The sequence below is a fragment of the Taudactylus pleione genome, unplaced genomic scaffold, assembly GCF_031769625.1.
Source record: "Taudactylus pleione unplaced genomic scaffold, aTauple2 ptg000129l, whole genome shotgun sequence".
Lineage (NCBI taxonomy): Eukaryota > Metazoa > Chordata > Amphibia > Anura > Myobatrachidae > Taudactylus > Taudactylus pleione.
This window is the reverse complement of record NW_028284531.1, coordinates 8115396-8137786: the sequence shown is the minus strand read 5'-3', so window position 1 is coordinate 8137786 and position 22391 is coordinate 8115396. Positions and strand designations below refer to the sequence as shown.

Genomic DNA, 22391 nt, shown 5'->3' with positions numbered 1-22391 from the left:
AAAGGGGTTATAATAAGTACCAGGTTGAATCCTCGAGATGTCTAAATAGGAATCAATATTGACAGGTTAAAAGGAATAGGCAGCTGGATAACCCAGACAGCATGTGTGTTGAAAAACGGTTTACGAAGTTAAAGCGAGGGTAACATCTACTATCTTTGAGCTCTTACAAGTGCTTGTAAGAACTATGTCAAAAATAAAATGACTAATAAAAGAACTTGCTCCTGTGAAAATAAGCGATCAGGATGATCCATTCAGGGAGACCTATAAAGAGGTGCAGTAACAGGTACACACACCAGCCAGAAGCAAACTCTTCATTGTGTCAGTAGCAATTATTCTCCTACAACAGTGGGTAACCTATCGGTAGGTAGATGAGTCGGAGTGTCTAGTCTGGAAGCATCAGTAGGGGAAGTCAGTAAAAGTAGACAAGCCTCCCTGAAATTACTGTTTGTTAGAATAGTGACCACCATGGTGAAAATATATTTTACATGACACATTCCCTTAAGTCGTAAGCATAAATGTTTACTTTACCTTTTAACAAAGCAGTTAGTATTGCAACATCAATGTCCTGATGCTCCTCTGAGCCAATATGAAAGACAGTTATCTGTAAAACGAGATGTTCATTTTTTTCACATTTTTAGTCAAGTATTGACTACTGAAAATAGGTAAATTAAATCAGATAAGAATGCAGGTTACATAAGAGTCCAGTAACGCAGGGTACAACTTAAGTAGGCAGATCAAACGCACTAGCAGAGAAGAATCTCAGCATACCATATAATAGTGTGCAAAGTTACCAAAGTGCCCATAACTCATTGAGTAGGATGGGGAAGGAGTAGGATGAAGGGGGGGGCGGGAGGTGGACAGAGTTAGAATAGCTAAAGAAAGCTCCCCACCAGCTTCAGACAAGAACTGGAATGCATGGTTGTCCAACCGCACCAAATTTAATATTTAGCCATAATATTTCTGCTCACGTCAATAAACATTGCATGACCAACCGCTCCCTAGTGCCATCCATTTCTGAAAACAAGGATTGGCAGAGACCATTCAGGCACTGGCTTATTATTTGCCTTATTAATTTGCCAAAGCCAGCAAATTAACCACATATTTTAATGCAGAAATATCCACGATGTGAGCAAGGGACAACCTAAAAAGCCAACTCCACCAACAAAGACCAAAACATGTGAGCCCCAGGACAATAGGATGTAAGTTCATTATAATAGTGCGTGGATATCATACAATGTCATAGGAAAGATATACATGATGGAATCTAAACGGGACTTACCATATTATGAAGTTAACTTAGAAAATAACAAATGTCATGCCATGTATACTAGACATAGATAAAGGTTTTTAGTTATAGATCAACAAAGTGTAGAATTCAGCAAATTATTTTATGTCAAGAGAGACTTCTTGGTACAAGCTGTAGTATGCACTCTACATAATGCAATAATGAATAGGCCCTTTGCAAACTGTTCTTAGGTGAACAAAAAAGTTTATCTATGAAAGTTAGAGAATTAGATCATTCATTTCAAATATGTGTATACATTTTCATGCAGAAAACAAAATATGCCCAAGTTTTAACTACTTAACATTTTCAAGAGGTCTCAGAAATGGTCATTTTTTATGATTGAATTATAGAACAACGTTTTAAAACTTATCCAACACAATTTTATTTTAAAAATATATATTTTATTAGAAACACAGTACAACACGTAAACTGGCTATTTCTTTAAATGAATGAATAAGAACTTTAAAATGATATAGAACGTATATATAACTTAACACTAATATAATAACAAAAACTCATTTTTTTTTTCAGTAGACAGTCTGTAGTTAAGATGAACAGCAGTGCCTCCACTGTATATTAGCACAGAACTTGTAGCTCTGTGAACTGAAGTTCCTCTGAATGACACAGTACGTATCTGATAAGTGTAATACTAGTGGACAAAATAACATTAAAAACACAAGTACTGTACCATTCTAAGGAACTTCAGTTCACAGAGCTACAAGTTCTGTGTGCTAATATCCACTGCAGGCAAATTTTCTGTGCATATAACTGGGGGAGAGATTAAGAATGAAGGGTAGGTGTAGCTGCAGTGTCCTATCCGCTCCTGCAACCAGGGAAGATGATTCACTGGTTACCCAGGCAAGCTCTTCGCAGGGGGAGAGATGGAAAGATAGCAAGGAAAGTACAAACGCAGTGATCCTTTGCCTGCAGCCGTGGGTGTTGATCATCACTATATGTAGACGGGAAGGAGGAGGCTGCAGTGTGCACTACCACCGTGTCTGCGTCTAGCCAGTGATCGATTGCTGCTCAACGCTGCGAGTTTAGGTAGGGCAGGAAAAGGAGCTTGGGGAAGAGCCTGGGCTGCAGGGAAGCATACTGAGTTTGGTAACCCCTTTGGTGTCAAAAGAATCTATTCAGGCAGCCGCGGGTGGACGTTTTTTACCGTCGCATATCAGAGAAACCCCAGCTTGGCGTGGTTGCATCTGATGCGACCACTCCAGGCAAGTGGCTAATGAGCATTTAAGGAACCCTTCTAACAAATCGTGTACTCCATGATCTGCAAGATGCAATTGTGCACACAAACATTCTGTACATATTTATATTTACACATCCCTAGAATGAGAAGGGTCACCCGGATTCTCACTTACAAGTTCCTTGCTTTTCATGCACTCCATCACAGTGTGGAAGAGATGGACGGCCTCAGGCTGGCTGAAGTTGAAAGTCTTTTTTATAGTGGAAATTATTTCTGGCTCTGCCCCTTCTGGTAGATTCCTAAGAGCAAACAGCAAGGTTACACCTTAAATTGTGGTTAAAATGGTTATGACGGAGTCTTTTAGGAAATCCGAATCACTCATACCCTCCTTCTTCTGTTTGCTTGTGCACATATGCCAATATGTCTGCAGCTCTGCCAGTTCCCTCGCATACGACTACTGGGACAGGAGGACTTTCCTGCAGATAATCCAATACTGTAAGGATGACATTTGGACCACCTTCAAATATCAGTGCCACTACTGGGACTCCCTGGCCAATACCTGGAAAATGGGTAAGAACAAATTAGAAAGGCAAAACATCAATAAGCTTTACTTTAATGGACTAGACTGTTTCTCATATACAATGTAAAAAAACAATTCAAATACCCATTAAAAAAAAAAAAAAAAACACAACAAAACTAAAGCGGTTTGTTACAGAAAAGACTACAATAAAAAGGAAAAACGTACGTGCATGAATGCGTTGTAAATTGATAGTTTTCTCTAACTCCCTCCTTAAACTCACTTCGGCTCCGTACTTTCCAACAGTACCATCATCCACCAAGATGAAATGTGAATGCAGATTGTTAAGAACATTGAGTTTACTCAGGGGGTTCAGCAAGGTTTGATATGGAGCAATAACCTACCCAGAAGAAAAGAAAATGTTATATTGTAACTGTTGATTTTATTCCATGCCCAGCAATGATAATGACCACACTTACATCTCTTCCAACCAGGTCATTCCGATTTTCAATAACACCCCATGGTGCAATGCCAATGGTGCAGATCTTTCGGGATGACCGGGAAGCATGTTCTTTGAGGGCATCACCAACATGTTTGGCGACACCTGTTTCCAGAAATAAACAAAGGGGAGAGACTTAAACGTGGACTATGTGCTATAAGGAACTATTGCTTGAGAATCATTATGCAGCAAACTTATGCTCGGCACACCAATGAACCTCCCTCCTGGTATATTCTACTAATCACAAAATTACATAGGAGTTCATTTCTTTGTGTACCAGTTACCACTGCACATACACACATCCCAATGCTTCAGTACAAAGAATCATTGCAAAAGAGAACACAGCAACAATTAAAAACACACACACAACAATAAAAACACACAACAATAAAAACACACAACAATAAAAACACACAACAATAAAAACACACGTTCTGCTTATATGGCTCTTGCTTTGGTAAACGCTGCATTCCAGAGTTTGAAACAGTATCCAGGAAAAGACAGCGAAACTGAAAACATTAAGAGGGGATTTAATACAAGAAGCCTAATAAAAAGGCACGTGTTGGAGTTTTTATGTTCGCCCCATGTTTGCATGGATTTTCTTTGGGCACTCCGGTTTCCACCCACAATCCAAAAACACACTGTTCAGTCAATTGGATTCTGACTAAAAATAACCCTTGTGATTGTGTACACATGTGGTAGGAAATGTATATTGTAAGCTCCACTGGCAAAGAGACTGATGTGCATGACTAAATATTCTCTGTATATCGCTGTAGACTGTGTGTGTGTTGCTAAACCTATAAGATGACTTTACCTGCATTTACTCCTCCGGTGACAATCCAGGCTCCTGTTGTTACAGCGGCTTTGATGAGGCCTTTGCCAATTAATTGTTTGACGCGAGGATGAAGCTCAAACTTCTGCATTCCTCCATGCACAGATATGACAAGTTTGGGCAATTCCATTTGCCATTCTTTCAGCATAAGCTGCAAAATGGTTTCCGGCTTGGTGTCATAGGACAACCTAACATACTGAAACATTAGGAAACATTTAATTACTTCAGTAGGATTGAATACATGTATTTAAATATATTATGCACATTTTAAAGTTACCATATACATTAATAGTGGTCAAAGTGGGCCAGTATATCACACTGGCACTCCTCCCGATTGCCCCTCTAACTCACCACTTGGTTATCAGTTATCACCAACACATTTGTCTGCAATGCAGAGGTTTGTGGGTGGGGCTGTGGGTGGAAACCAGCTTAAAGTGCTAACAGGTGCCTTCCTGCCTCGCACACTGCCCAAGCCCAGCAGTCTCTCACTTGACCCTCCTTTCCTCCCTCCCCATTGGTCTTTCATCTATCCCCTTCTCTTCATCGCTTCTGTTCCTCCTCCCCCCCCCCCCCACCCCCTCCCCCAATCTCATTCATCTCTGTCCTTCTCCTCCAGCCACTCTCTTTCATCTCTATCCCCACACCATCAAGAGTGGGTAGAAGGGGTACGTGGGAACAAGCTGAGGGGCAACTGTCCTGTGCACAAAACAGCACTGGCTTGAAACTGATTTGGGCAGGGGGTGACTCTGTGTCTAGCAGGCTGCTGCCAGTGAAAGCTGCGAGGGGGTGCCTCTCTACGGTGCAATAGTTCAGTTTGATACATGCCTTACAGCTTTATATAAAACAGACTAAAACACGTACACACCCGGATATAGATATAAACACATAATAGATGGGACATTCTGCTATAATGTACCTTTGCTCTGTAGGAATGTGAGCCACCTTGAAAATTTATAACCCCAAATGCATCTGTTGGACTCTCTTCTGTGTGTTTTTCCACGGACCATTGTTCGTGCTCTTCTGGGAAATTTTCACCTAGTTTCACATCGGAGTACTTCATAGCAAGACTGGCGGTGAAGCAGGCATGCTGCCTGACAAGACGGCCGCAGCAGCATCTACAGGGTGAGGGAAAAAAGCTGTATGGTCACACGTCTAATGATGGAGCAGCAGGAGATGGCGCTCTGTAATCACAATGGGGCTGATGCAGAGATAAATGATTTGCGGATGTATCTTGGGCATTTTTGCACTGCATATGCATCAGAACCAAGCGTAGGGAAGCATGTGCGACACACAGTTGTACGCACTTCAGCCACATATCCACTTGCGATTGCGTAGACAGAAAGGGTCTTTATCACGTAGGCGAAGTTGAGAGAGGACATGTCGATAGCAGTGCAGGTTATATAGTGATGAGGCAACTTATACATGCAAAAATATGCATGCAATCAAAGTAATTGTGGCCAACTTGCGTTCAACTATGCTTCAAGCCCACAGTCATAATAAATATAAATATATACATATATATGCGCACAGGCACTCACGCAGCTTTATATTGAAAAACGTATATTTTACACACGCAAATTACGTCGTGTATGGGCACATTAAGTGGCAGATGATGCATCAACACACAGGTGTTCCACAAAAATATATTTTATTTACGAGGAATAGGAGCAGCATAGTACGTTGTAGGAGCTTCCTTAGTACTTTTCTCTAATGAAAAACAGTTTATGGTTAATCAGAAGTCATTCGTCTATGGTTCCATTATTAGAGACAAGAGTACAAACCTCACAAGCTGCTGGCAAATCTGGCATCCTGGAAGGCATCTGTGGAACAAGAAGACTTGGATTTAATATTGCACTGTGTGCAGGTACATGTATCTCTGTACAGATCACTTACAGGATAGTGTCATCGAGCTCTGCTGCATAAGAAATGGCGGACTAGGAGAGCGTATACAGTATTCCCCTCTAAACACAATATACAGATTACATTTATAGTTATATCATGACCAAATCTCCTAAATGTTGCAGGTAGCCTTATCCATTTATAACCCGATTCCACAGATAACCAGTTATTCTATTTTCTAATTGGTGTTCCCTTACTCCAAAATAGCACCCAGAAGAGAAGACGTTTAAAGTTCTTTAAATATACCTGTAAAACTAGGTTTAAAAATAAATCAGGATTATATTTTAAGTGCTGTGGAAAGTTAACACCTTTCACAATTACTCATTTGCAAGTTTCCATTATACCTGCAATTACGCCTCTGGGATAGGCAATACTAGGTACGCAGAAAAGTAATTCTTTTAGGTCTGAAATTTAGATAAAAACTAAAACATCCAATAATACTTTCTAAGCAAGTCTCATGTTCCATCAGGTGCCTCTCAGCACAATCTCACACCACAGACAACCCTGAATGCTACACATAGGATTCACGTCTACTACCACTGTATGGAAGATAGTGGCACCTGCTTCTTCTGCTGAAGCTAATTTGGAAGGTAAGCAACCTCCCCGGACTTCTAGTAACAACAGTTTTTAATGCTTTATTAACACGGCCAATAGGACTTCAGAAGGCTGGAATATTGTTTAAAAATGCATGTAACTATACTATAAGCAACACCAAAACCTCAAATGCAAACATTCATAAATGACCACACAGCACATCATAATAATAAATATTATAAGATTTTACCTGTGTGGGTCCTTTGAACTTGGAATTATATAGATACATTCCCTCTTGGTGAAAGTGTTTTCGATCCAAGATTTCTGGGACTACAAGAAAGCAGGAACAAAGGGAAAAAATTAAAACTAATGAATGTCTTCTATGAATACTAATTGTTAGTTTACACATATAAAGGGGATATCCAACTGATTTAACCAATTTGACTGAATGATCGTTCTTGTCTGTTTTTCCAGCATTTGGGAGCAAAAGGTCTATTTTCATTTGCTCCCATACATTACCAGATTTTCTTTCCAAACAGCCAACTAGTTGGATGGATGGACAGATAATCTTATGGAGCATACACACGGTCAGATTTGTCAGATCTGTCAGATGAAAGATTTGAACGATTTTTGACTGCATTAAAATGAATGGAATCGTCCAAGTCGGACTGCAAACACATCAGATGTTATATCGTTATCTGACCATCGGGAACGCGCATCGTTCATCGTCCATCGTTCAGGCATGTCAGATTTTACTTCAGATATGAACGATTGAACGATTTTTTAAATCATTATCATTCAGATCTGAAGAAAAATCTGACCATGTGTATGCACCATTAATGTGTATGGCCAGCTTTACTGACTTTAAAATGAATGTCTAAAAAGGTACAGATGTGTCCTCATACACTATTACTGCAGTCACATCAAACAGCTCCATGTGGTGAGTCAGGTCCCGTACTACTGCTTGGTCTGAAAATGAGACTTGGTCACAATGTGATACAACTAAGACGCAACCGGAGACTGCATTGATTAATTTGATACGTAACACTTGTATATCTGTGTGTGACGGAGTCTGAATCTACGATGCAGCGTCTGCTGCTTTTATAAATGCCACGTTCCGTTGGTTGCACACAAATATACAAATTAATCAGTGCAATCTCCTGGTGCATCTTAGTTGCATTGCTACTAAGGTGCATTATCGGGCGAAATATGCCCAGCGCAATCGTAGACGCACGGGACCTGGCAGGTCACTCGTGCCCTGCATCTCGCGGCACATGGCATATTGAGGCTAGGTGTATGAGGGCACATCTGTACATTATCACAACTGCATGTTTATAGGATTTGGGTTTTTTGCAACTTAAAGTCTGAGAGTGAACCATATTATTCATTGTATACCAACATTTATATCAAATATAACCTGTAATAACAAAAACAAAATTGAGCTAAATAATCATTTAAAATGCACTGCAAAAACATAGAGTGCTCCACACAGGTATGTTATTTAAATGCCTAATAAGTACCCATCGGGGCTGAGGTATTATTATAGTACATCTATATCATTATAAAACTGATGTAATTTTACTTAAAATTACAATGTTGAAAAATTTAAAAGAAGCGCATAACCCACTTAACCGTACTAAATTGACACCATGGGGATATACTTTGTTTCAGTAAAAAAATTACATGTTACTATGAGCGATTAACTAAATAGCAAAGCACACATAAGAAATGCTGAATACAGAATTAAGAAAATTATATTCTATAACATTCTCAGTTATAGCTGCAAGCATGGAGAAATATCAGACGCTACCCTGCACATTACACACCAAAATGTCTAGTATTAAAAAAATACCATTTATCTTTCCTGAAGTCATCCACATTGAAATGCAGTTTATAAATTATACAGGGATGCACAATTTAACAAGCATAAAACTGAATAATGAATATTGTTTACATTTCTGAAACATTAATCAGAATTACACTGCAAATCGGTATTTGTGCATGATCTAATTGTAAAGTGAACCTAGATTACTAAACTGGAAAAATCCACCTGTTTGCAAGTTGGGCCAAATGACATGGGGGTCAGAAGAGAACAGATCACAAGTCTTCTACTGGCAGCAATTAAAGTAGTATTGCTAGAGAAGAGAATACAACTTTCCACATTACTTATTTTTCTGCAAAAGGTTTTATTTATTAGTGGATATGACATTTTAAGCAGATTCATCAAATCTACAAGCTCAACATTCTTGATTAAAAGCTGCCACAACCAGGTTTCAGTGCAAAAGCCTATCAGGTGTGGTGTAGCAGGTAAATTAGTTGGAAGACTTTGGGGGCGATTCAATTAAGCGCACTGTTGATAGCGCCGGGAAGGAATTCCCAGGGCTATTCAATCCAGTGCACTAAAACCATGAGAGATGCTGAATATGAGATGACGCTGGTACAGAAGAATTATTGGCGATCCGTTAGCGAAGTGGTTCTCAAACTCGGTCCTCAGGACCCCATACAGTTCACGTTTTCCAGGTCACCCAGCAGGAGCACAGGTGTATTTATTATTCACTGACACATTTTAAAAGATCCACAGGTGAAGCTAATTATTTCACTTGTGATTCTGTGAGGAGACATGGAAAACATGCACTGTTTGGGGTCCTGAGGACAGAGTTTGAGAACCTGTGCGTTAGCGGATCAGGGAAAAACCATGTTAAAAAACCGGATCGACGATCATTTTTTGTTCGGGATTGATGAATCTGGGATTTCCATCAAATTGCATTTCTTTGGATTCCCCGGCGTCAGCAGAACGGGGAATTGGGCCACACATTGCAGATGTATAGGACCCATTAGCATCTGGGGTAAGAAACAAATGAATAGTTCTTAAATGTAACTGTTCTGACATTAGAAGAATGGAGTGCACCCTCCAAGTCCTAATGATTAGCAAAGGAAAGACAAAGACAAGGTGACCACCTGAGCACACAACCAAACACAAATGCACTATAATGTGAGTCTTTACAGCAGATGACCCATTCCACAAATGTACTGCTAAACGTCAATAAGCCTATTTGCTGCAACCATTTATGGTATCCCATGGATCACACTTATAAAGGTGACAAAACCTGTGATCAACAAAATGTTGGGCTGCAGCCAAATCTCCCTTTACTGTATCCAATTTACATTAACAGTCATAGGAATTAAAGTATAAACATTGACCAGTATTTGACGAAAGGCTTTTAAAAACCTGAATAATGTAACACCTGCAGAGCGACACCATAACATTCTTACCTGCTCCACATATAGTGTAGCTCTGAGTCTAGTCCCCCTTATCTCCATGAGTGAACACTACTACTGAAGTTTATAAACAGCACTTAGTATTTTGGATGCAAAACATTTCATTTGAGGATTTCGGTTGTGCAAGTTAAGGCAGGAACGCATGGAGTTGCCTACGGATTATGTCAAACTCTTCTGTACACCTTGCTGACAATAGCCTGAACAGGACTTGCTTATCAGCAATAAATTGTACAGAAGAATGTGGCAGGCACTCAGTACTTGGATATCACCGTATACCAATTGGCAAAAATAAACCCACTTTCAAAATGTTTTTCTTATTATGCTAATTAAAATAAATACTACCTAAATTCTTTATTCACCGCATTATTAATTGAGCTCATTTGGAATAAAGGCCCTGAAAGAACAAGGTCTTGCTCACAGTGAAGCCACCACGCAAAGAAATAAATGTATCAGTGTGCTAACAATCAAGCAAAGCAACTTGCATCCAAGTAACTGGAATGCGGGAAATAACTATCAAATCTTTGTAAAATGTGGACCCCAGCTGTGATTAGAGAGAGTAGAGATGAGACCTTCGCCTCTGCAACACGTGCGCCAGTGGCAGCTGCCAATCTGGGAATTGAAAGGAGAGGGCACGTCGCACCATATGTATGTACTGCGATAAAAAACAAGTACACCTAGAACAAAACTAGTCCTACATCCACTGTGGGATTCCCCAAACTCACCGATGATATGGAGAAAATAGAACTTTCAAGTCTTGAAAAAAAGACTTTCTGTGAAATACAGGAATCACATCTCCATTATGCATCCACATTACACAACAATTCTACACAACATGCCCCGGATTTCTGTATTCTCTTTAAGGTCTGGCACATGTCAAGGTGAGGTGGCAGAGAATTGGCCAGCCTGGTGGGAGACATTTTGGGTGCGTAAATAACTTGGCATCTTCAGTTTAGGTGTTCGGCGCAAAGTCACTTGACCACAAGATTGGGTAATTAATCTGAACTCAAACTAGTTCAGTTTGGCATACATCAGGATGATGCTAATCCTTAAGGTGTTTATCTCTAGCCCCCTAGGATGCCTTGTGCTGCACGCACCCCTTTCCTTTTGCAACTTTCGGTTGTTGGGTTATATAGAAGAGTTGAGATTCTATCCCTATAAGCTTGCGTGCAGGGCCCTCTTACCTCTGTGTCCATCTTACTACCCAGTCTGGTTTTATTACTGTGTACCCAATTGTAAAGCACAACGGAATATGTTGGCACTATACTATTCTGTACTTTATCTCCTTCCTGGCATGAATTTATGGTTATTTCACTGAATTTTTGTCTATTTATAATTATATTGTACAGTTCTGTCTTTGCAACACTGCTTATTTGTACCTATATGTTTATTTTAATTATTTGTCTTTGTTGTTTTGTCTTATCTATATAAGCGACAAAGTGTGTTGGTTTGTCCTTTATGCATGGCCAGAGTTTTGTACCTAGCTCCACCAAATTCGGCATGGTGGTGCAGTTTGACAAGCATTAGATTTTTGGCTATGTTTGAGACGTGAGGAGACCTCAGACGAGGTACAAGCACGCTTGGCACCTCAACAAAAGAGACAAGCAGCCACTCGAGAACCAGACAATCACTGTAAAAAAAAGAAGGCTGCAGATGTACTTGAATGTGCATTCTTCAACCCAGGCAATGCCGGGTGTCCAGCTAGATACACGGAGGTAATAAAAACTGCTTGATTTAAAAAAAAAAAGGAAAAAAATACCCTAATTCAGTAGCCACAGAGGAACATTCCAGAGGAGAGGATTCACTGTAGTTGTAACCTGTAGATGTGCAAATGAGGTGGTAACAGATATTGAGTAGGTTTTAGTGGGGAGAGAGTAATACTGAGGATAGCATGAGCACTCTAATGCTGCATTCACACGGGACGATTTTCCTGAACGATAAATCGTTCAAGTTTATGCAATGAATTATCGACCAACGATGCGCGTTCCCGCATGTAAGATAACGAGATCTATGGTTAACCATACATGCAGGCCAACTTGGACGATTTGTAAAGACATGACTTCACTGAAATATCTATCAGATATCTACCCAAAATCGTTTGCCCCGCACTACAGAAAGTTGGATGGAAATCTATCAGCGATATCTTTGGTTGTGCAGGTTGTACCGTGTGTATGCACAATTAGAGGGAAGAAGGAGCAAATGCAAGAACTGGTAAAGTGCGTTGGATAGTGGACGTTGTGGAAGGACAGGCGAATAACTTTGGCAGAGCTGGTCATGTATGGCAGCAGAAAGAACAGCCTTTTGGGACAGGGGTAGGCAGTTACTAGAAAGGTAAAGTAATCAAGACAAGTGACAAAGTGCATGAAAGCCTTGGTAGCATGTGTCAAAAAAGGAGGTATTTTAGAGATCGTGGAAGAGGCATCAATTTGGAGATGGCTCTGATGCGAGCCTACAAGAAAAAAAAAAACAGGACAGTCAGTCAAAGATTGCTCCCAGCACTCCCCCAGGAAGTAAATGTTCCTGAAAGAGAAGGTATTTTCTGGAACATGAGACTGGTGAGACACTGGTCATAAAGGGAAGCAGATAGTCAGCAACAATACTCTGGTAGGTTTTAGTATTTATGCAATGCTCAAATGGGTATGAATGTGTGGCAAGAAAATATTTCCCATAACATTACATCACAATCCTAAATTTATGGCGGGGAAAATCAACTGTTTTGCGTGAAGAGGCTAACTCAAAGAACTGGGCGCTCTACTTTTTGGCGCCTAAAAGCCATACTTTTCTCAGGTTCATGCACACCACCTCTGGAGCTGGGAGCAGAAATAAGGGCACCCATCAGCAAACACAATTTAATTGCTCCCATCACTTTAGATGGGAGCTGTGGGAAGCTCAAGACAATTGAATCCCCCCCCCCCCCCCCCATGTTTAATCCAAATTCTGAGCCTACCATTTGCATGATGCAGCAGAAAGATATGCAAATCAGGTAGAGTTTATATAATCTTCATCTGACCAGTTTGGGTGAGCCTGAACCCACAGTAGCCTCAGGTAGCGGACAGGAATGTATCCCATTGTGGAGCTCAGCTGCTGAATCACTTTCCACTACAAGATTCAATGGGGGCGATTCAATTCTGTGTGATTTAAAGTAGAGTCAGGAAGGAGTTTTAGGAGCTATTTAATTTACAGTGCTGTGCCCTGCACTTAGTTGGGAGATGGCAGTTACAGCACTTTAAGCCGGGTACGATAACCACCATTCTCAGACTTAAGTGCCAGCCACAATGCTGTTAGCACATGCGCTAACTTGGAAAACAGCATTGCGGCCCTAGTTTAGTCAGATTTTTGCCCGCACCTCAGGAGGGTGCCGATCAGAAACCCTCTAGTCAAGAGTTTACAGCACGGTCAATTGAATAGCTCCGGGAAATCCTTCCCAGCGCTATTCAAATCCTGCTGAATTGAATCGCCCCCACCGTGCCTTGTGTTCAGAGAAGCCCTTCAGCATATTACTGTTTGAATGCGTTAATTACTGTCAGCTTCAAACAATCTGGCCAGTCACTGGATGTTATTTGCACAATTACCTGTACCTCTAAAAACTGTAGTGTGTGAAAATCCCAGAAGATCAGTAGTTCCTGAGAGATTCAAAACCCCCATATGACATCTACAATCATTCGCCGTCAGTAGCTTAGATCACATTTCTTACCCCATTATGCATGGTATGAACCACAACAGTGATCGCAAAATATGCGCTATAGCGCATTTTTACATGCTATAAACATTGAAGGACTTTTTAAAACGGACCGGGTCCTGCGGAATGCTATGCGAGTCATTGAGGCCCTGTGTGCGCTGCAAGAGCCAATAAAAATCATCAGCATCTACCCAACCAATCGCCTGCGGGCAGTGTCTCCTTATCCAAATCGCTGCCCAAGCTTGCCGACGCCCCCCACCTCTCGCCGGCCGCTTGTATATTACCATGATCCAGTGAGCAAGCTCTGTGAGGAGACCTCAGCCTGTGTGACCCGCGGCTGCTTCAAATTGTCCCTGCAGTCTGGCAACCCTTCTCGTGGCCTCCCTTAAGTTTCGCTGTAACCACAGGTTATTAATGTTGCAGTAAAGGGCAGTGTATCTAAGTAGGTGCATAATCTGCTCCCCTTTGCACTGCCATTTCTGGATATCCGTGTCACCGCCAGTTGGATGTGCACCCAGCAGCTCCCCCTGAAGGCTGCTCCTCAAAAATGCAGAGCTGCTGTAAATGAGGAGGATAACGCAGGGATATGGACTAATGGTAGTGTATAGCTCCACTTCCGTAGATGTACCTGGAAGTGATGTGAGGGCAGATGTGTGGTTCCATGCCCATAAAGTCCACCAAAAGAAGAAACATGTCCCCTCGTGGGCTCGCTTTGCTCTCCACAGGTTTATAGTCCACCTCTATGTCCGCGTGCTGCGTGCTCCTAACCCCCTCCTTGCGCCTCAGCACGGTCTTAATTGCTGTCTGCACTTACCCCCTTCCTACCCACAGCATTGCCTGCCCTTACCCGATCTACCCCAATTCTCCCTGCCTCTACCTCCAGCTCTACCCCAACTACCGTTGCCTTTAACTTACTCTACCCCAAATACTACCTGCCTCCAGCGCTACCCAAGCTACCACCTGACCCTAGCACTGTTCCAACTGCTGCCTGCCCTCATCCCCCATAATATGTGATGGGACCCAGAAACTGTGGCCTAGGACCGCAATTCTAGTTAAAGTGAAGGGTCCTTGGGACCCACAATTTTTCTTCATTCAGCGTGATCACTGGACCTCTAGACCACAGGTTCTCAAACGTGGTCCTCAGGTTTCCTCACAGAACAACAAGTGAAATAATTATCTCCACCTGTGTATCTTTTAAAATGTGTCAGTGAGTAATGACTACACCTGTGCATCTGCTGGGTGACCTGGAAAACGTGAACTGTGTTCGGTCCTGAGGACAACTGATCTAGACCATGTCTGCCTGCTTTTATTCATTGAGTCGCTGCCAGGATTTTCAGATTTGATTTTTGCATTAATGAGAATGTATTCCAATAAACTATGTATTCTAATAAAATATAGACGTTTGTGCTGTGTGTTTGCACAGTAGCAGTGAAGCATGCATTTAACACTGTACAACAGTGATTTCCAACCTCAGTCCTCAAGGTACGCTAACAGTCCTGGTATTAGTTATATCCATGATTGTGCACAGATGGTTAATCAAAATTACTGAGGTACTAATTAAGTCACTTGTGCTCAAGTATAGCTATCCCTAAAACCTGGACTGTTAGTGTGCCTTGAGGACCGTGGTTGGGAACCCCTGCTGTACAATGTAAGATGATGGTGTGCCTTCCATCCTTCCGTCCTGAAATCGAAGATACAAATCAGTAATTTGATAATGAGCGGATGAGTAGATGTACCACCACAATAGAAAAGATTTACTGCCAAAATATACTTCTATTTACACAACCAGAGAAAAATTATAACATTGCCATTGAGATATACGCACACACTACTAATGTTTTTGTGTAGTTCTAAAGAAGCACAATCTACCTGTATAAAGTTTGATAATTCAATGTCACATTCCAGTAAATAAAATAATCGATATGTGGCAAACAATGTGGTGAGCCTTTGAGGAGCACCAGCCATGTCACATCTCAAATTATTCCACATATCCTATGTATTAAATATATTCTCTTTTATTTATATGGCGCCACAAGGGGTCCGCAACGCCTTTAAAAGTACATAAACTAACAAAAGAAAATAAAAACGACTAAAGTTGGGTACACACTATAGTATATACTGCGTATAAGTGTATCGCAACAATAGATCGTACACAACATATAGTGTGCACACCGGATCCATCGCTGCGGTCTGTGTCCACCACCCACTTCCCAAGTGTAGTGGGCGGTCTGGACAACCGATGACGTGATTCATGCTGAATCGCATTATAGCAGACACACTTTACAACATTGGTAATCTCAGCATTGTATACAAGGGCAGGGCCACAATGACGCAATTGCACTGCCACGCCATGTCCCTTGCTGTTCTGACTAGGCTGCCCCCACTAAGGGCATCTAGAAAGTAGGCAAGTATGGTGCCAAGAGTTCTAACTGCTAAAATAAAAAATGTAAATCTGTTTCCTAAATTTTAAATTGCACAGATCAAGACCTTAAATCTAGGGGGGGTGATTCAATTCAGTGTGCTGTTAATAGCGCCAGGAAGGAGTTCCCGGAGCTATTCAACTCAGCGCGCTGTTAGTCTGACTAATGGATTTCTTCTCGCGCCCTCCTGAGGTGAGACTACAAATCCAACTTAAGCGCCAGCCGCGAAGCTGTTTGCTGGCTTAGCGTGGTGCTAACAGCCTCGCGGCCGACACTTTAGTCTGAGAATGCCAGTTCTTGCAACTAAACACCCAGGTAAAGTCGCGAGAACCGGCATTCTCAGACTTAAGTGGTTATAGTCTGACCAAACAGTGCAGTGAATTGAATAGCTACGGTACCCACTTACTGACAAGCTACTCACCTCGCACTTATTTGAATCGCCCCCATCTATCCTACATTATTAAACATTTAGCCCTTGTGACAAGTATACAATGACCCATGCAAGTTAATACTACTATTAACTAATTAAAAAGCAAGACTAATTCCACCTGCTGTGAAAATGTGTCCCTCCCAATCTGTTCCTGTTTATTTTCCACTTTAAACTCCAGGGTACACGTGACAAGTCACAGGTCTGCCTGTGCCCAGTATCGCACTTGCCCATAGCTCAAAGGCAAAAATTCCAAACCATCAAAGTGTCGTTATCTCACAATCTTCACTGTGGAAACTAAAACAGCTTATCAATCAACAACCAAACAGGAAGAAGTGTGCATTCCAGCCTCTTACTAGTACCAACAGTCACATAATAACAGGTCTTGAATGCCTTATGCTAAATACAACAAAAAATAAGTTGATAAAAAAAACTTCCGCCAACAAGCAGGCTTGTGGTATTTCCATTACTTGTCTGTCAAATGGTGTTTAAGGGGATTTCCACTGAAATTTCTTTAAAAAATAAAATAAAAAAATGATAGCCTTCTTTCAGCCATCTACAGCAGCTGCAATATATTATTAGCAGTACTTGCTGAGCATAAAACAGCAGACAAACCACAGTAAAAGAACCCTACAGATGATGTACCATAGGTGTTCTAATTAGCATTGGGTTTTGGGGCGCAACCTTGTACATAGCAACTCCCATATTTCCCAGGCAGGTCAAATGTGTTAGCAGCTGAAAGGTTGGTGATGACATCTATATGAAGGATGAGTATATTTGGATAAATGTATGTAACGAATAACAGATATAACAGGTCCTTCATCCAGTCTTTGCTTAGGAATTCTGCAGTATTATGCTGTGTACACACAACGAAGGATCGGTCAGCATACATAGTGACCGATTGGTAAGGGTGTATAGCTTACCAATCAGTCGCACGATATGTCTGGCTTGACATAACTGGGCGGGCTTTACATCTGCCTGCTCAGTTGAGCAGCGGTTCCTGCAGCCAGTGTACGGGCAGTCAGAAGGTCATCCGTACACACAGGCATCGGCTGTGCTGCAAGGTTGCACTTAATTTGTCTGTGAACGACGTCATCCACAGACATGTCTGGTGTATACACCCGCCGATGCATTTGAGATATATTGTTTGTTAATCAAAACATATATCGGCAAGTGTGTACCCAGCTTTAGGGGGGTATTGGGTGTTTAAATAAGGAGCATAATGCCAGGGGCAGTGATGAGAAATAACGGCATAACCTTTAAATGCAATTAGTACATTTTAGGCATAGAAAACAAAAAGAAGTTGTTCTCTGTCTGCAATAATACACTGTGTGTTGCCACCCAAGAGAATATTGGCTTTCCCAATAGCAAATTTAAAAAAAAAAAAAAAAATCAAATATATTGAGGGACAATATCAATGTTAAACCACAATGTTTGAGACTATATGACAACACAGCTTTTTCAACACAACGAAACTGGGAGCTTTTACAGATGCCATTCCTCCCGATTACAACCAATGAGAAGTACCTGATGTCCGCTTTGTAATAGGATGGCTTTCTACAGTTATATGCCCAGCTATATCCTTGCCGCTAGTGCGGCAAATTGCGCAACACATAGCGCAAGACTCGCACCTCCATTAGGAATGCATGGTGCGATCACAGACAAGGGGAATTGCGTGTTGTCATGGATTCATTTTCTTATGCTATTACTGTTGTGCTTGTCCTCTACCTTTTAGAGCCAGAAAAGTTGTGCAAAACTTTGAGGTGTGTGTGTGTGTGTGTGTGTGTGTGTGTGTGTGTGTGTGTGTGTGTGTGTGTGTGTGTGTGTGTGTGTGTGTGTGTGTGTGTGTGTGTGTGTGTGTAACCCTAGTACACCCCTCCTGATGATTAAATCGTGAACGTGGAGGGGTTTAAATAGCATAAATTGGTCAATGGAAACATGTTAAATGATATGGAACAGGTATCTGGAGGTGTAAATGATGTGGAGGAATAAATGTTAGACAGGTAAGTGGAGTTGTATTGACAGGAGAAGGGTTTTAGAACTTGCAGATGGGAGCTAAAATCCGTTGTATCCAACTTTTTACAAACTTGTGTAAAAACACTGAAAAATTAATATGCATACTTTTTCTGTATCCCAAAATGGTACTGAAAAACACTTGCTGTCTATCATTGTCCCACCTTAATAAAAAAAGTGCAACAATTAGCCATTTGACACCTTTTAAAAGTCTTCAGTACTTTCCTTATGACCACTAACAGCCTTCTATAAGGAGCTGCTATCTCAGTTGACTCATATTTGGGGTCAAGGATGGTTTCCCACCATTTCATACACTTATCCCAGGTCGGTTTTTGTAGAAAAGTCACGCAACCTCGCAGCAATTCTCACAAATCTGAAACAGTCCCGCATTTCTCGGATGTACGAAAGTTTCATGATACAGATTTGGTTTCTGAAATTTACTCCGCTATTTTAGAAAGGTGGAAACCATGGCGAAACAAGAACTACAAAGTATCTTTGCAGTGTTTATAAGATGGAAAAAAAAAGAAAACACAAAAATCACATTCGGTTTTGGTTCTCTTTCCTGAAATTTCAATTATAAAATTTTGTCCATTTGGTCTAAATTTGTTTTGACGTGTTAGAACGCATGAACAGACTTAAAATATATATATATATATATATATATATATATATATATATATATATATATATATTTTGCCTTCTGAGAAAAATAGAAGTGTAATCTGGGTGAGTACCACATAAAAAATCATTGATATTGATGCTGGAATGTGACGAGTGCAGCAGTGAAAAAAAATGACCTCAGCACAAGGGTGAGAAAACCCTCAGCAGCGAAGGGATGGATGTATTAAGCATGTTGGTGCGCTGGAATGGTTATTGTCCAGCACGTACAGGGATTTGGTTCCAGCACAATGCATACTTGCAGACATTTATTTTAGTGCATTTGATTTATAAGGCTATACAATTATAGAATCTAGCTTGTTTGACTGCGGTATCTTATCGACATTCATACTGTTAACAGGAGAACGTGAATGTGATCATTCACCAGGATGAAGGATTAAATGTCAACATGAGTGTAGAGTGTCGACAAAATGTCCCTGGTGGCCTAGCGGTAACGCAGCTCCAGAGACTTCTGGGTCCGGGGATCATCTCCCGCGGCAGAGTACGACTAACCCTACCTAATCCCCCCTCCCGCAGCCTAACCCTTCCACTGCCAGTCCATGGAGAAGGTCTCAGTTTCAAATGTCGACATTTTGACTACATCCCACTTGTTTGTGACATACTGAGTAAGGCAATGATCTGTTAAGTAAGCATTTAGTTTAAGATTTTGTCTAAGAAACAGAGAAGGCATAAATATCTTGTTTAAAACCACAGCAGGTGGTCAGGATAGAAGAGTCTGGAAGCTGGGTTACCCCCTGCCAACAAGTCACGCAACTGGATAAAAAGGGCCGATGTGGCTCTGAAATGTGTATAAACCATCTTGAACATTATGCTGAGAACATCTGTATGCTGTGATATTACTAATACTTTTTAACTTGGAATAGACTCTTTAAACCAGGGGTGGGCAATAAGCGCCCTAACAGCTGTTGTGGAACTACAAATCCCAGCATGCCTTGCAACAGTTTTAGCAAAATAGCAGAACTGACAGGGCATGCTGGAATGTGTAGTTCTATAACAGCTGTGGGGCCGCTTATTGCCCACCCCTACTTTATTGGAGATAACTTCTGCTTATATCCTGTGAACACAAGAGAAGTGTTAAAAGCTTATCTGTTACCAGACTGTCCTGGGGTTGAGCCCAGGGTCTCCAATCTCAACCCGCTACCAAGTACAGCCCTGCTCCTTAGTTAAGCGACCAGAGAGAAATTAGTTGTCACCAACCAGGTGTTGCAACAGCATGAACAGAAGTAAGCGATGCCAGTGTAGAAGCCAAGTAGAACAAGTGGATCCAGGTGCTGGAACAAGAACCTGGTAGTGGAAGAGAATTAACCACCCACAATGCAGTGAGAGGAGTCAGTAACAGGCGGGCACATGGCGAGAGTAAGTACCTATTTCCCAGGAGTGGTGAAGTAAGTCCACTCAGGGTGCTCAGGAATAGAGTAATCTCTCCACCATCTGTACCAGCCAACAGAGTAACCATCCATATCCTTCTAAGCAAATTATACATCAATTACTACTGATTTATAGCAGACAAGTCAGATATGTCGAGAGACAAATCCAATTTGGATACAGCCATTATGACTTAATAATTTTACTGGATTTCATTTAATTTCTTTGAGAGACAAATTCACAGGAAGAAGTAGTGGCAATCAGGAGACAATGGGAGAGACTAAAAAGGATTGCTGCCAACTGCTACTTCTTGTATACACAGGATAAACATAGGTTCAGTTAATACATGGTGGGAACAAGAAATGGTTGTCAGCTGCATTCACAAGCAGCAAATATAAAAACTATTTTGCTGGCAGAGATCTACATTACAAGATGACTGATGCCAGGAAGAACATACCAGTATAAAGTTCTGGAGACATAAGCTGATATGTTATGTCAGTACTGTACACAAGAAACATTTGTCAAACATCAGTGAAGAGTTTAAAGCCTGTTCAGCAAACGGTCCCAGCTCATCGTGTAGCATGCTGGCAGCTAATGTCTGATATGTGTTTGGCTTATCGATTTCACAAAAGGCTCAAAGTGGATTGCAAGTCTCATGACAGGACACATTGTCTTAAAATAAACCAACTTAACCGCTAACCTCTCTCCAACTCCTAAATACACTTTCTTTGTTTACACAATACCATTACATTTTACTGTATCTTACCTTCTGACTGTATGTGTGCTCATATGTTCTCTTCCTTAACCCCTTCCACCAAGGAAAATTAGTCATCTGCATATCAAAACGTAGCAAAAAAAAAAAGTTCACTTGTCCTATGATATGGGCTACTGGTGGGAGCCAGGATGAAGGGTGCACAACATTTTGGGTGTGCTTTGCTTTTATTTCAAAGTAAATGCTCCCATAGAAGTTAATGTTTGGTTAGAAGTGTGATTACCCGACAAAAACTCCTACACTCACCCTTGTTTCAATTCAGTCCCCTCTTTCAAATGATGGCCTGTTAGTACGTATTGTTGGTGATCACCATACACTATGGAAAACATAACTTTTCCATAGATGTGAGGAGGGCACTAAACATGCCCTATCACCCCCAATAATGGCACAAGCACATGAGAGGGCACGTGTATATGACAGAGCAATGAATAAAGAAAGGTACCAAAACATCCTCCAAGAGCAACTTCTCCCAACCATCCAAGAACAGTTTGGTGATGAACAATGCCTTTTCCAGCATGATGGAGCACCTTGCCATAAGGCAAAAGGTGATACATAATGGCTCGGGGAACAAAACATCGAAATGTTGAGTCCATGGCCAGGAAACTCCCCAGTCCTTAATCCCATTGAGAACTTGTGGTCAATCCTCAAGAGGCGGGTGGACAAACAAAAACTCACAAATTCTGACAAACTCTAAGCATTGATTAGGCGAAAATGGGCGGCCATCAGTCAGTATGTGGCCCAGAAGTTGATTGACAACATGCCAGAGCGAATTGCAGAGGTCTTGAAAAAGAAGGGTCAACACTGCAAATATTGACTCTTTGCATAAACTTAATGTAATTGTCAATAAAAGCCTTTAACACTTATGAAATGCTTGTAATGTTACATCAGTATATCATAGTAACATCTGATAAAAAGGTCTAAAAACACTGAAGCAGCAAACTTTGTGAAAACCAATACTTGTGTCATTCTCAAAACTTTTGGCCATGGCTGTACTATGTCAAAT

The 22391-nt window shown here is 41.1% G+C and overlaps 1 protein-coding gene across 2 annotated transcripts in view; it reads right to left on the bottom strand.

Moving 5' to 3' along the window:
* TRPM7 (transient receptor potential cation channel subfamily M member 7) overlaps nucleotides 1-22391 on the bottom strand; it is a 116275-nt gene that overhangs the window by 74904 nt on the left and 18980 nt on the right. For both annotated transcript variants that reach the window (XM_088472823.1, XM_088472822.1), the window contains exons 2-10: nucleotides 7009-7088; nucleotides 6107-6145; nucleotides 5242-5440; nucleotides 4308-4521; nucleotides 3474-3598; nucleotides 3223-3394; nucleotides 2862-3036; nucleotides 2653-2776; nucleotides 529-601 (exon numbers count right to left, since the gene is read on the bottom strand). In XM_088472823.1, coding sequence (XP_088328949.1) covers nucleotides 529-601; nucleotides 2653-2776; nucleotides 2862-3036; nucleotides 3223-3394; nucleotides 3474-3598; nucleotides 4308-4521; nucleotides 5242-5440; nucleotides 6107-6145; nucleotides 7009-7088 — 1201 coding nt within the window. The remainder of the gene's footprint in view (nucleotides 1-528; nucleotides 602-2652; nucleotides 2777-2861; nucleotides 3037-3222; nucleotides 3395-3473; nucleotides 3599-4307; nucleotides 4522-5241; nucleotides 5441-6106; nucleotides 6146-7008; nucleotides 7089-22391) is intronic.